General features: G+C 41.7%; 1 protein-coding gene across 5 annotated transcripts in view; it reads right to left on the bottom strand.

Annotated features, from left to right (window-relative positions):
* Positions 1–13458, bottom strand: part of ABTB3 (ankyrin repeat and BTB domain containing 3) — a 213370-nt gene that overhangs the window by 13003 nt on the left and 186909 nt on the right. For 2 of the 5 annotated variants that reach the window (XM_081928197.1, XM_081928194.1), the window contains 6 exons: positions 12669–12762; positions 12444–12579; positions 9093–9131; positions 8509–8729; positions 5512–5690; positions 3160–3231 (listed from right to left, as the gene is read on the bottom strand). In XM_081928197.1, coding sequence (XP_081784323.1) covers positions 3160–3231; positions 5512–5690; positions 8509–8729; positions 9093–9131; positions 12444–12579; positions 12669–12762 — 741 coding nt within the window. The remainder of the gene's footprint in view (positions 1–3159; positions 3232–5511; positions 5691–8508; positions 8730–9092; positions 9132–12443; positions 12580–12668; positions 12763–13458) is intronic. The other 3 variants (XM_081928195.1, XM_081928196.1, XM_081928198.1) reach the window with 3 other exon arrangements.

Genomic DNA, 13458 nt, shown 5'->3' on the forward strand with positions numbered 1-13458 from the left:
AATCTACTGATATGAACTAAGACTGGATAGAAATAAGTTGAATACAAAGGAACTGACTGCTCCTGGGAAAGATGAGAAAATGGTTAGCATTCTGTCCCCTGGAAGTGTGTAATGAAAGAGGATACTGTAAAATGACCATAATGTATGTTTAGGAAATCAGGGGAGAAAACCACAAAAATGCTAGATGAATTGCATGCTTTTAAATGTATTTATTAGTTGCCTCATAAAATAATTGCTCTAAGCAATATACAAACCATTAAATGGGTGATTTGTACAAACCATCAAATTTGAAACAAAACAAAAATGTGCATGCCATTGTGAATGCAGTTAGATTTGGTGATGGGGCTGAGCCAGTGTACATGAAGGACAGAAACATGTATGACTCTTACAGGGACCAGAAAATCACATAGTAGAGTGATTGTTCTGCTTCAGATTCCAGGTCAGAGAGTCTGCTGCTGAAATACTCGCCCACATAAAAGATCCTCACTTGTGGGAAATGAATCTTTAAGAGAGAAAGGTTCCCACCCAGCCCTCTACTTTACATGCTAGCACTCTGCATGTCAAGTGTCACATGTTTAACAGTGAAAAGCATTTTAAAAAATGACCCCAATTAAGTTAGTGTCCAACTAAGGAGCCAAACTATATGTGATGGGGCAGCACCATCCTCTGCCCCATTGATATTTAAAGAAGGATGGAAAATGATACCTTCTTGCCTACCTTACCTTGCTGCACTCCATTGCTTTAAGCATTCATTCCCAATTTGGTGTCCCCTCCAAATGTTTTGGACAACTCCCCTAATCCCCAGTCACATGACCATGCTGGCTGAGGATAAGGGAAGGTGTAGTAAAAATAAATAAATCTGGAGTGTCCTCCAGGTGTTATTGAACTCCAACTCCCATCTGCCCCAGCCAGCATGACAAATGGTGATGCATGATGGGAGTTGGAGTCCAGCAACACCATCATGTCGGCTATCCCTGGCTTAAAGAAACAGACTGCCACAAGATAATGTCAGTTAGGAAGCTTGTGATCGCTTTGCTCCTTTCTGCCAAGCTTGTTGGTAGACCTGCTCCAAGATAAGTAATCAAGGCTTGGGCACCAACCAAAGCAAAAAGTTACCTAATTGGAGTGGAGGGAGAGTCTCTGAGGAGCACTAAATTCTAATTTATTTCACCTTATGTATTTTAATTGCAATCCTTTAGTGCCACAGTAAAAAATAAAAATCCAACACTTTGCAACAGAAGATAAGTTAGAATTGGTGCCTGCCTTCTCATTCCCACGCTGTTTCTTTTCTGCCTTTTCTGCCAAGAGGAAGAGGCAGTCAAATGTTTTAAATACATTACAGAAAGGAAAGAAGGAGACTGTGCATCAGGGACGCCATCTGGGGTGGCAGGGGTGGGTGGGACAAGGCTCCCCCAATTTTCAAGCAAGGGGCCGGGCCCCACCAGGCCTTCCCATGGCCACAACGGGCCCCAGTCTGAAATCACGGAGACCTGTGCCAGCCAGTGCAAACTATACCGTACTATATGGACCAAATAATTCAGTTTAAGGCAGATTCCCATCACCTTGTCCCAAGTTTATCCAATGTTCAGTGTGAGAAAATATATGAACTGCACATGAATTCTTATTGTGCAGCTTGCTTTAAGCCAAATCATACTGTCTGCTTCAACAGGCAGCAGGACTCCAAAGCAAGTTCCTCTCGGCTACAGAGGTCTTTGGCAGCCCTAGTATCTGAGAGTATTTGAAACTAGGATCATTTGCACACAAGCACATGGTCTACCACTGGCTGATGGTCCCTGCTTACTTAAAAATGAATGGCTAAAGTAAGTGTCTAGATTGAAGTCTGAAGTGAAGAGATGTTGAGCAATTGGTAATGCTAACAAACATGGCACAAGGCTAGGAAATGTATTGTCCTAAACATAAGACATTCCATAGTTTGATATTTGAACAGCCATCACACAAAGTATCTATTTAGCTTTTCCAGCTTATTCTTGTAAGATTAAACAATACCAACAAATGTGGGATTATTATTGTATTCCCCCGCCCTTGTGTAAGACTCTTCAGATGACCATCTTTTCCTTATCCAGTAGTAACTCATTCAACACTTGAGCAATATCCTGTTGCTGACGGTGCTCTTTATTGAGCATTCATTCTGACCTGTTTGCAGGGAGATTAGATGCCACTGGCTATTTAATGAGCATCCATCCTGATTTGCTTGCAGGAAGATTATATGATGTTGCATATAATGTTGCATCAAGCACCCTCACACACTTTCCACTGCATTTTCTTGCCACATTTCTTATCACCACCAATCCAATATTCTGGGAACGTGGGTGTATTATCGAGGATCTCCCAATCATCTATAGCTGTTTAACCTGAATTTGCTGGTATATAATTGAATCCCACCTGAAAACAGTGGCAGTCTGGAAGCATCCTAGGTTTCTACAGATGGCGCCACATCATCCTTCTCTACCCTGGACATTTTTTAGTGCTAAAAAGGCAGCCAGCCCTGATTCTCTCTAGTTCTCTTTGCGCTGAGTTTTCTTTGGGTACAAATCATGCATGAGCTCCATGAAAACTGATTAAACATCGCTTTGTAAGATTACTTGTACATTATTAAGAAGCACATACATCATTAATATTAGTCAACATTTGTGAGCTAGGGAACCTCAAGAGGTTGGTGGTAACAGCTAGACGCAATGAATAGCTTGACAAAATAGATTTTTAAAAATGTTAGTTAGAGTCGAGCTAAGGGTCTTCCACAACAGAGCACGATTAATCAGAGGTGATGCATAAATTGTTGCTGGGAGCAATGACATGACTCTCTTTTGAAAGGATTTTTAAAACATGTGTAGCAAAAGCTCAGATTTAAGAACATAGTCTGAGGTCTATGAGTATCAGACCAGAAGAGGGCATACAAGTCCTAGAATCAGTACATTCTTATTCCAACACAGGAAGTCTCAGCAAGCACTTCCTTGTTATGAAAAACAGCAGGGGTCTTCGTGAAACCACTGTTGAAATATCCCTTTGGGAGATATTATGACTAAGGATTTAAGTGCAAGGTAATCCAAGGTTAGTTTCCAGATAAATCCATGCTGATGCACTATATTTTCTGTGACAGTAGTTAATTGCATGTTATATTAGCATGCCACATTGGTGTACCTGATGTTCACTTCTCATATGGAGAATGCAAGACGCACATTTATGGAGACTTCGGGTCCAGGTTATTCTGAACTGTTTTAACACAGAGGTACTGAAAGTGATGACAGGTAATGCCACAACAGTCACCAGCATTTAGAATAAATCTACCTCAGGGGAGAATTCACACCTTAAGCAGAGGGAAGGGATTCATTCCATTCTTCCCTGTTCACTGAAATTTTATAAACTTGTCTTTTTTATTTGATTTGGTAAATAGAGATGCAAAAGCTCAGAAAAAATGCTACTCATCCCCCTCCTCCTGGCACAATTTATTTCCTTCCACATGCACAGAACTTAATGAAGCCTTTCCTTATCTTCTATTCTATAGCAGTGCCTCTGCTGTCGAATGTAATCCATTCTGGAAGACTGTTCGACTTCCAAAATGTTTGACAACCGAGGCACAATGGGCGGTCGGAAAATTCCATCGAGAGATTGGAGAAATGCACCTCAGAAGCCATTCGACTTCCGAGGCACGTTCGAAAACAGAAACATTCACTTCTGGGTTTTAGGCATTCAGGTTCCGAATTGTTCAGCTTCCAAGATGCTTGAAAGCCAAGATCCACTGTATTGTGTTACCTAGTTTATATATATAAGGAACACGGGTGGCGCTGTGGTCTAAACCACGGAGCCTCTTGGGCTTGCCAATCAGAATCTCGGAGGTTCAAATCCCTGCACCGGGGTGAGCTCCCGTTGCTCAGATCCAGCTCCTGCCAACCTAGCAGTTTGAAAGCACATCAAAAAGTGCAAGTAGATAAATGGGTACCACTCTGGTGGGAAGGTAAATGGCGTTTCCATGCGCTGCTCTAGTTTCGATATTCTGTTGCGCAAGAAACGGCTTAGTCATGCTGGCCACATGACCCAGAAAAACTGTCTGCGGACAAACACCAGCTCCCTCAGCCTATAGAGCGAGATGAGTGCCGTAATCCCAGAGTCATCTGTGACTGCCCTTAACTGTCAGGGGTCCTTTACCCCCCCTTTTTTAGTTTATATATAGTGAAACAAAGTTTATCTCCAATTTCCCTACGTGTGTGTATATGTGTGTGTGTTTCATATCTCTAACAATACTAATACATACCCTTGTCAAATTACTGAATTTGTTTTTTAAAAAACTGTTTAGTATTTGTTTAAAGGAAATATTCAAAATATGTGAACATACGCCTGTATCAAACTCTTTGGCATGAAATTCAAAATGGGCCTGGAAAAAAATTCCTAGTAAACATGTAAGGAGTGTTTTTAAAAGCCAAATAGGTCATATCAACTCATCTCAAAAACCTTAAAGTGAGGAAAACAAATATGGGGAAAGTAATTCATTTGATCTGAAAACTCTCTCTCTCTCTCTCACACACACACACACACACAATTCCCTTCTTGGACCATTCTAAGTAGTCAGCTAGATTAAACTAACATCTCAGCTCCTTTGGATATCAGCCTCCCTTGCCTGTATTTTATTGCCTGACCTGGATGACTCTCACTTTTACCGCAAGGACCTGGCTTCTGTCGGCTCTTGAGCTCACCATGAGTGTGAACATTAAGCTATCCTTGCAGTGGATGGAGAGCACTGGCTCTCTCTTTTTAAAGCGACAGTGTTGCTTTTATGCATTTGCAAAAATGACTGTATGTCTAAGGGCAGCTCCACACCATACAGTTAAAGCATATGCAATACACATTTAAAGCACATTACTCCCCCCAGAGAATACTGGGAACTGAAAGTTCCCTCTCGCAGAGCTACAATCATTAACCCCCTTAAAACACTATAGTTCCCAGCATCCTTTAGGGGAAGCCATGAGCTTTAGATGTGAATTGCATGTGCTTGAAATGTATGGTGTAGATCTGTCCTTAGTGGCTCAGACCCGAATCTATGGCTTAGCATTATGAGAAAGACAGCTGTGTTCACATGTTCTTCCCTCCCTACTCCTTCCTCTTCTTGTGCCCTTCACTGAATTAGGGACACAGAAAGCTGCCTTCCATGGAGCCAGAATATGGGTCCATCCAGCCCAGTATTGCTGACACTGGCTAACAGTTGCTCCCAGTCCTACATGGATCTGCATACTATCTTAGCAGGGCGACTTCAGCTGAAAACTTTTTTTATTTCAACAAGCTTTTAACATTTGATCATTTGCTAATGTAAAGAGTGTTCTGCACTCAAATTGTGATGGTTTTAGTGATGCAATGTTCTTATTATAGTTTAATATTTTTATCTGGGCATTTTGTTTTCTAAGCCACTTTTGAGTGTTTTACGTACAGAAGAGCAGTGCAGTAATAAATAATAACAGTAATAGATCCCAATTGTGGTGTAATAATGCCAGTTTCACCCACCTTGCTTGCCTTCAAGATCTCAAACATCAAAGGCAACCCTTGCGTGACAAGTTCTTCAGTGTATTCTTCCTCTTGAATAGATTTAAATTCTTTCAGCAAGCATTGTATGAGTGGTCTTCTGTGTTGCTGAAAGGCAGTTCGCAAGGACTCTAACCATGTATGCAGAGTCCATGGGACACCTGTATAAAAATTTAAAGTTATCTTAAAGATTTGCACATATCTTAAATACCCAGGTTTAGATTAACGACATGGAGATCTTATGCTGGACCACATTTTGAATTCCATCCCACCCATTCTGTTTCCTCTGCTGGGATCACCATTAGCAGCTGGCCTCACTGGGCACCTGTCAAAGCCCACACCTCATTTGGGGGCCCACTGTCAAGCCTTAGAACCTCCTGGGCCTGTCGCTCCTCTTTTTTACTGTTGCTACTGTTTTCAATTGGCCTTTCCAAGCAAGCAAGCAGAAAAATGAGAAAAAAGAACATGCAGAAAGACCCACCTCTCCCTTGGGGAGAGGATGTTGAGCGGAAGAGGCAAGTGAACAGGCAGCGGCAACAGTGATGGTGAGGAGAAAGTGTACAAACTCAGTGGGAGGTGGGCACACTGACAGCATCTTACATGAACATACAAAAAACCCCACCTGGAACTGACACTCGTCAACATTCCCCAATGAGCTATAAACCCCCATATGTTTTTTATGTCTCAGCTGCTTTCAGATTGGTGACTCCTAGTACTAATAAATCATTGCTTTTCTGCTGTAAGTAAGCTGCAAGAAGAACTGCAACTGGCTTGCCATGCTATATAGCACTCCCCCCCCCCATAATTTCATCTTGCTAGGCATCAATGGGTATGGCATAGACGCCCATGGGTATGCAAAGTCCAACTTCCTTTGGTAGCCACTTGGAAAACAATTACAAGTTATCATTAAACACAATAAATCAATTAGTTTTTTGGTGGTAAGTACTTATTCGTTTAAATGGGGTTTCCCCTTACAACCCATGAAATGACCAAAGAAACCAACAACCCCATGGTATTTCGTGTTTCTTTTAGATCTGATGTATAGATTTGAAGGGATTATTGGGGGGGGGGACACACACTGCTAAAGTGGGAGTGATCGAGTGCCCACTTTATTTGTTAAAAATTAGCAGCATAGCATTATGACACTTTCATTTTAGTAGAATTTTGCTAATATTTTACTTTTAAAAATATAACTGACAAAGTGTTTTTAGTTTTAACCAAGAAATAACAGCATGACAGATATGCTGCCATAGCAGTCTAGTAGGGATGGGTGATTTTTTGGTACACATTATTGGGTTGGAGAACTGCATCACAACATTTGGAGAAGGGCAAGTTTTGATGGATGACTGTGCTTCGGGTTTCAATATTGTTTTGGAAAGGGGGAATTCAGTAGGTTTGCATTAACATTTGAACTGTACTAAATTTATCCCTATCCTTATTCTGGATGTAAGCATTTAGCATAGTAAGAAACCTACTAAGTATTTCTTCCCTTACATAGAGGTTGCCTTGAACCTGTCCTCTCCCCTGGATAGTTTTGCTATTTACTTTATAACAGGGATGGGAATGCTGTGGTCCTCCAGATGTTGTTGCATAGAGGGTTGCTGTCCAACATCTGGAGGGCCACAAGTTCTGTACCTCTGCCTTATGCTAACATACTTAAAGATTTAAGTCAACTAACATACTTAAATTAAAGGAATTAAAGATTTATTTGCCTTAGAGGTTTCACACTGGTCTCTCTTTTAAATATTTTAATGCCTCAAATCCACAACATAAATAAAAATTATTTTTGATAAATAAGCAGCTATTGATGTTGTAGAATAACATACTATTTTCACATATTTTTTATTTATGTGTTTATTAATTGCAGGTGTGTTAACTCCTCTCTTGAAACAGTGTGCTCTTGAAATGGGAATAAAGTAGCCTTCCTTATTTACACATGTTTTTGTTTTGCTTGGGCCTTTGATACTGCTGCTTTTAACTCTCTTCCTTTTTTTGCACAGGCCTTCCGCTTCTCTTTTCAATGCCAGAACAAGTAGTTCTTAATCTAGTCAATTTCACTCCTAAGGAAGAAAGACCTTCCTAGTCTTTAAAGTGGAAAATTGACTAGGACCAGAAGATAGTTGCTTTTGAGTTTCTGGTATGAAAAGGATTCTGGCCTGCAATGTCAAACAGAGGCCTTCTCACCTAAGGATCTATTCCTGAGTAAGTACCCCCCAACCAGTCTCTTGTTATGAAAGTGTGCTCACTTAAGAGGAGGGTTGCATGTCATTCTAATCAAATCAATCATCATTTAATCAATTAAAAAGGTGCCTAGGTGTAAAATCAAAGAAGGCATTTTTTTTCTTTTGAATGATGGTTTATTCACATGCAAGTGTATCCAGATTTTTTAGTTCTCAAACAATTAAGTGGATATGATTCCTTCAACAGAGTGACTGCCCTGCTTAAAAGTAATGCCTGTGCTGCTTTGTGTGTGTATGGACTACAAATACCCAAAGTATAGCACAAAAGTCTACTGGGACATGATCACAGAAATAGGAAAATTCACAGAAATTGCAGTTCCTTAGTAAGAGAGATGGCAGGAGGTGGCGGTAGGGGAAGAAGCACAGGTGGGGCACATCCAAAGAGATGCTTCTGATGATGTGACTTAAACAAGTGCTTTAATATGGTCAGACATATCATTTAAAAGGTAATTTGAAGGGATTTCAAATTCAGATCGATACAATCCCAATTTACTATCTAATCCACAAAAATGCCAAAGATAGGAAGAATAAAAACCTCTAGCCATGTATTTAAACCCTTTTTAATATTCAAATTGTCTCCTGAATTCCCAGGCGCATCTGAAAGTTACCCGATTTCTGCCTTGACAAGAACTCTGGGACAAATAAAAAATGGCCAGCTCAGCTGACAGAGGCCATCAAACCAGATTTCTGACAGTCATTGCTCATGGGAGAGAAAAGAACGGAAGAAACCAAAACTGACCTATGCTCCTGATGTCAATGGTTACATCCACATATCCGTGTTCAGCACTGTGATACATAGCCTCTTTCAGAGCTTTAAGTCTGGCTTTGCTGTTGCGGCTGGCGCACAAAGGAGCTGGCGCACTGTCTGCCAAGTCAGTTCCCTCAGCCAGTATCTCCTCCAGAGACAGGATATCACTCTTCTCCTTCTCCGGCTGAGCAAGCAGCTTACGAAACACGTTCCTGTCAATCACAGGGCAAAAAGAGAGTGGGGATGGGGGAGGAGAAAGGCCATTGGGTTGGAACTCTTAACAGTTTAAGCCAGAGCCAACTAGCTATCTAGCGAATGCTAAATCTAGTTAGTTCACCTAACTAGATCCTCTAGCAAATCAGCTTTCAAGCAATGCCTTTCTTGGTGCAGTATAACTTATTTGGGCTTGCAGCTGCAAGTCCAGCATCCAGGACAGAGACTCTCATCCTCTGCTCATCAACAGGCTTACACCTGTGTGATGCCATTCATCTTCAATGGAGACACTTCCAATTGATGAACTGTTAGAAACAATCAATCAAAACCAGGGTGCATCTTCTCCCTTACCTCCCACCTACCTTATATGCTTAGATCTTGCTAGCTGCGCATGTTCAGTCCTGTGGGGGATAGAATAAGCAATGTTTCCAGAGCAGATGGGCTAACGAGTGTGTGTATGTATTTATAGAGGGAGGAAAGATATTTCCCCTGTTAGTCAAGAGGACGGGTGTGTGTTATGCCATGCAGTGAAATAAAGGGGGATACATATTCAATATTTCCAGTCGATAGCACAATCCACAGCTCTCAGGGTGAAGACAGATATAGTATTTAAAGAGATGGACCTGGCTGCCTGGCTGGGTGTACGATTTGCCCAATAGATAGAAATTCCATCAAAATGAATCCTGGGGCCACCACCGAAAGCTTCAAGGAAGCTACATCTCTTCTCATTTAAAGAACCAATTGTACATTTATTTGTTTATACATTCACCCACCTTTTTTAAAAAATGAAAAAACTAAAATAAACAGTTGCAAACTGTTCTGGGTTTGGGAGAGGATCTTTGGCGACATTGCACACACTAGCTTATCAGATTTGATTACAAGCATGCAGAATCTGTTTATCCAGAGCTCAACCCTCAACAGGGGAAAGGTATGCTTGCACTGCTAGCTTACAAACAAGCCCACTGCTATCCAGATGTCACATCTGTATTCATCCTTAGTCAATATGAGGCTGCAGCAAATTCTTACTCCACGTTACAGTTAGAGATTTTGATATTTTCCTGCGCATCTTTATAGAATTTAGGGCAGAACTGGGTATCTGGCAGATAATTCAGATTCCTGAGAATCTCAAGTGTACTCTGTGCTCAGTTACAACTGTTGCCATTTGTAGACCCTGAAGGTGACAATGCATTAAGTCACAGGTAGGGAGTCTGTGGCCTTTCTGATGCTGTTAGATTCCAGCTCCTATCATGACCACTCGCCATGTTGGCTTGGGCTGATGGGAGTTGGCACTCCAACAATATCTGGAGGATCACAGGTTCTCCGTGCCTGTACATACAGTAGCAATCCCGTGATCTTCCAGGTAAATTGAGAGTTTGTGTGTTCAAAGCAAAGAACAAAGCAGAAGGCAATTATGAATACATAAGTGGTGATCTGCCAGTTTTATTTATGCTTTTGAATTCTTTTAACTTTTTATGATTTTACTGTCCGGTTTTTTTCTTTATATTATTGTAAACCGTGGTGATATATATATTTGATACAGTGGTATATATAAAAAAATTCTAAATAGATAAGTAAGTGCAAGCTTTGAGAGCTAAGCTCCCTCTATAGAAGGGTATCAGTTCAGCCCCTGAATTAATAAAACTCAGGAAGGAAATGAGGGAGTGGGAGTAGAACTTTGCTGGAAGGGCTCAGAGAACAGTAAAGCAAGACTGGTGGCAAAGATAACTCTTCAGGGTTTTGTACTGTGGATTGGGAGAAACTGCCTTTTTGTTGTCCCCCTTTTCCACCTTAACTCCTTGCAATCCTTGCCTTCTTGCACAGACATACAGACCCTTCCCTTCTAAGAGAGAGACCACATGTTCATGTTTGGTCACTGCAACACCAAGGTAGGACGTAGCTGTGAAAGTGGGTCATCGCTGATCTAACACCATAGAGAGCTTGCTTGTTACCTCATGACACCTCAGAGGTCATTATTTTCAGTGGAACTATTTAAACATTCAGAGTTATCAGCCTTTCAGTGATACATGTGCATTTATGAACCAGGCCTCAATCTTTCTATCTCACACATTGGTAGATATGTGTATCTGGCATGCTTATTCCACCTCTCTTTCCCACCTTAAAATCACTTTCATTTCTTGTGACCTTTCTTCTGTCCTTCGACCCCTCTTGCCCAGCCTCTAAATCATCCCCTTTAGGGCTGACCTCCTGTGGTTCTTTACCCGCCTTGCCTTGCCATGGCTGCTTTCTCCAGACTTGGCAGATCGATAGTTCTGTGCCTGCAGTCCTCACTAGTCCTTCAGACTGAACAGCTCTTGGATTGCTTCCTGCGCTCAGCTTTGATTCTCACAGACCTCTCCCAAAGCTTCCCACTATTTACCAAGCTCCTCATCTGTGCACAGGGACCATAGTTGAGATCTTTCAATTCTGCAATGGACAGGACTACATAACCACCTCCCAGTGAACCCCCTTCCAAAGTCCATTTTTCATAAACATGTAATCCTGAAAGCCACACTGAGATCTGCTGCCTAGAAAAACTAAGGAGGAAATCTAGTTAAGCTGCATCTGTGGATCATGGGACTGCAGCCAGTGCCTTAACTTCTATTTCCCCAACCTCCTTTGGGGAAGGTTCTCAGGCAGGGTAGAAGGAGAAAGAATTCGCCCATGTGAAGACCACCTGGTGGAAACCCTTACACATATGGTTCTTAATTGTAAACTATATGCTGATCTCTGTCAGTAATTTCGAGATCAACTCTGTATCCCCAAATGGAAACCAGAGTTGGAGGTCATACATTTTCTATTACTGGGGAATGATCAGGAGCTCACCAAGTTAGTGGCTAAATATCTCTATTTGGTTTTTTGTTGTCGAAATATACTGCAGACGTCTGATCTCCCTGGAGACCTAGAGATGTGACGATAGACTGCTCTGCCTCCTTTCTTTTAGCAAATGTTTTGTGCAACTGGGGAAGTGGTAATTCTGTATTGATTGTTTTGGATGTTTGTACGTGATGCCAATAAAAGGTTTGATGATGATGAACTTCTATTTCCACGAGATTTCAAAAGAAAACAGGCAGACTGCCTTTCACTGACATTTTACTAAGAACATAAGGATCCTCCAAGATTAAACCAAAGTTACATTGCTCTTTTTGAACAGGGGGCAGTCAGATGCTTCTGGGAGATTGCAAGCAGGGTGGGAGGGTGTCAAGAGTTGATCCAGACAGCTACACCATGTGCTGAGCCATCAGAGCTATAGCTTGGAGCATCTCCCTAGATAATATATGTGACTCTGCTCACCTTGGATGACCATTAGTCCTCCTTGTCTAGAATAGCTATAAAGGCTTCCTGTTCAGGCTGGAACTTTGTCTAGGTAATGGTATTCTCTCTCCTCCCCTTTTTGGGACTCCTGGCTTGTTCTCTTTGTACTGATCTCCCAGCACTGACTTGTCTCTTCTCTCGACAGCCACCTATAGCTCAGCAATGACAGAAGGCCCTTCCCGCATTGTCTGTTTCTAGCAATGCTTTTCGCACTCAGAAATACTGCCCCAGAAATACAGCTAGGTTCCATTTAGCTGTTGTGGCTAATATCTATTCACATATCTGGTAGCATGCTTACATATGTAAAAACATATGTACAGCGCAAAAGCACAGTTTGCAATTTTTGCATCATGACACAAAGAGAACATTTAAAACATTTAAATTAGCATTTCCAACTCTACCTGTGTCCATGTGCAGCAGCTTGGCTAAAGGAGTTCATATCACCTTGAGGAGTCATGGAAATGCCATTCCTGTACATGGTTCCAATCATGGGGTCAGCACCTCGCTCCAAAAGCAAACTAACGAGTTCAAAATTTCCTGTAAATCAATAAAAGTGAGTGCTTTTCACTCCCTTTAGCCACTTTTTTTTTAAGCTAAGGAATGTTCATGATCAGAAAAATCCTTACCTGCAGCTGCTGCCAGTTGCAAGGGAGTTTCTGAATAGTTTTCATCACCATGTTCCAAAGAACCTTCTACTTTGGCTCCTGCATCCAGCAACAGCTACAAAAGGAAATTCACCATTTAAAGCTGATGATTTAAATGTGACAGTAAGAATTTGGGAGGCTCCACTGATGCAGAAGGAAGTTTAACTGGCTTAAAGGCCACCCAATTCAGGGCCAAGTTACACAACAACTGGTTGCCAATTGACCACCCAGGGATGTTTTTGTCCACCCCACTTTTGTTGCTGGTTATTCAGACAGTATTTCATTCGTCTTCAATAAAGGGAGGAATGCGGACAAGTAGGAAAGAAGAAGGCATTGGATGGAATGAGATGTCATGTTCCATGCATTTAAGCTCACCTAACCCAACTGTCTAGTGCTTCATTTCTGGGTGCCAGTAAGCTCCTTTCCTTGTTTTCTCTTGACTCCCTATAAAAATTATATTGCACCACCATTGGAAAAACCCTGGTGCTGGAAAAGTGAAGCTAGGCCTCTGAATTCCACAGCCACTAAACTGCCCTGGCAGCCATCTTTCCTAACAACAGCCACATGCTCTTTGTTCTCCCTCAAAATCTTCCAAAACAATGGGTGGGGAACCTGTGATCATCCACAAGCTGTGGAACTCCTCACTCCCATCGGTCCCAGCCATCATGGTCAATGATCATGCATGATGGAAGCTTGGCTCTAACAGCACTCGGAGGACAAAGGTTCTCCACCCTTGTTTCAAAAGTTTATTTGGCCTGCCAGCTTTCTCTGG

Source organism: Podarcis melisellensis (genome assembly GCF_964234715.1).
Source record: "Podarcis melisellensis genome assembly, chromosome: 10".
NCBI lineage: Eukaryota > Metazoa > Chordata > Lepidosauria > Squamata > Lacertidae > Podarcis > Podarcis melisellensis.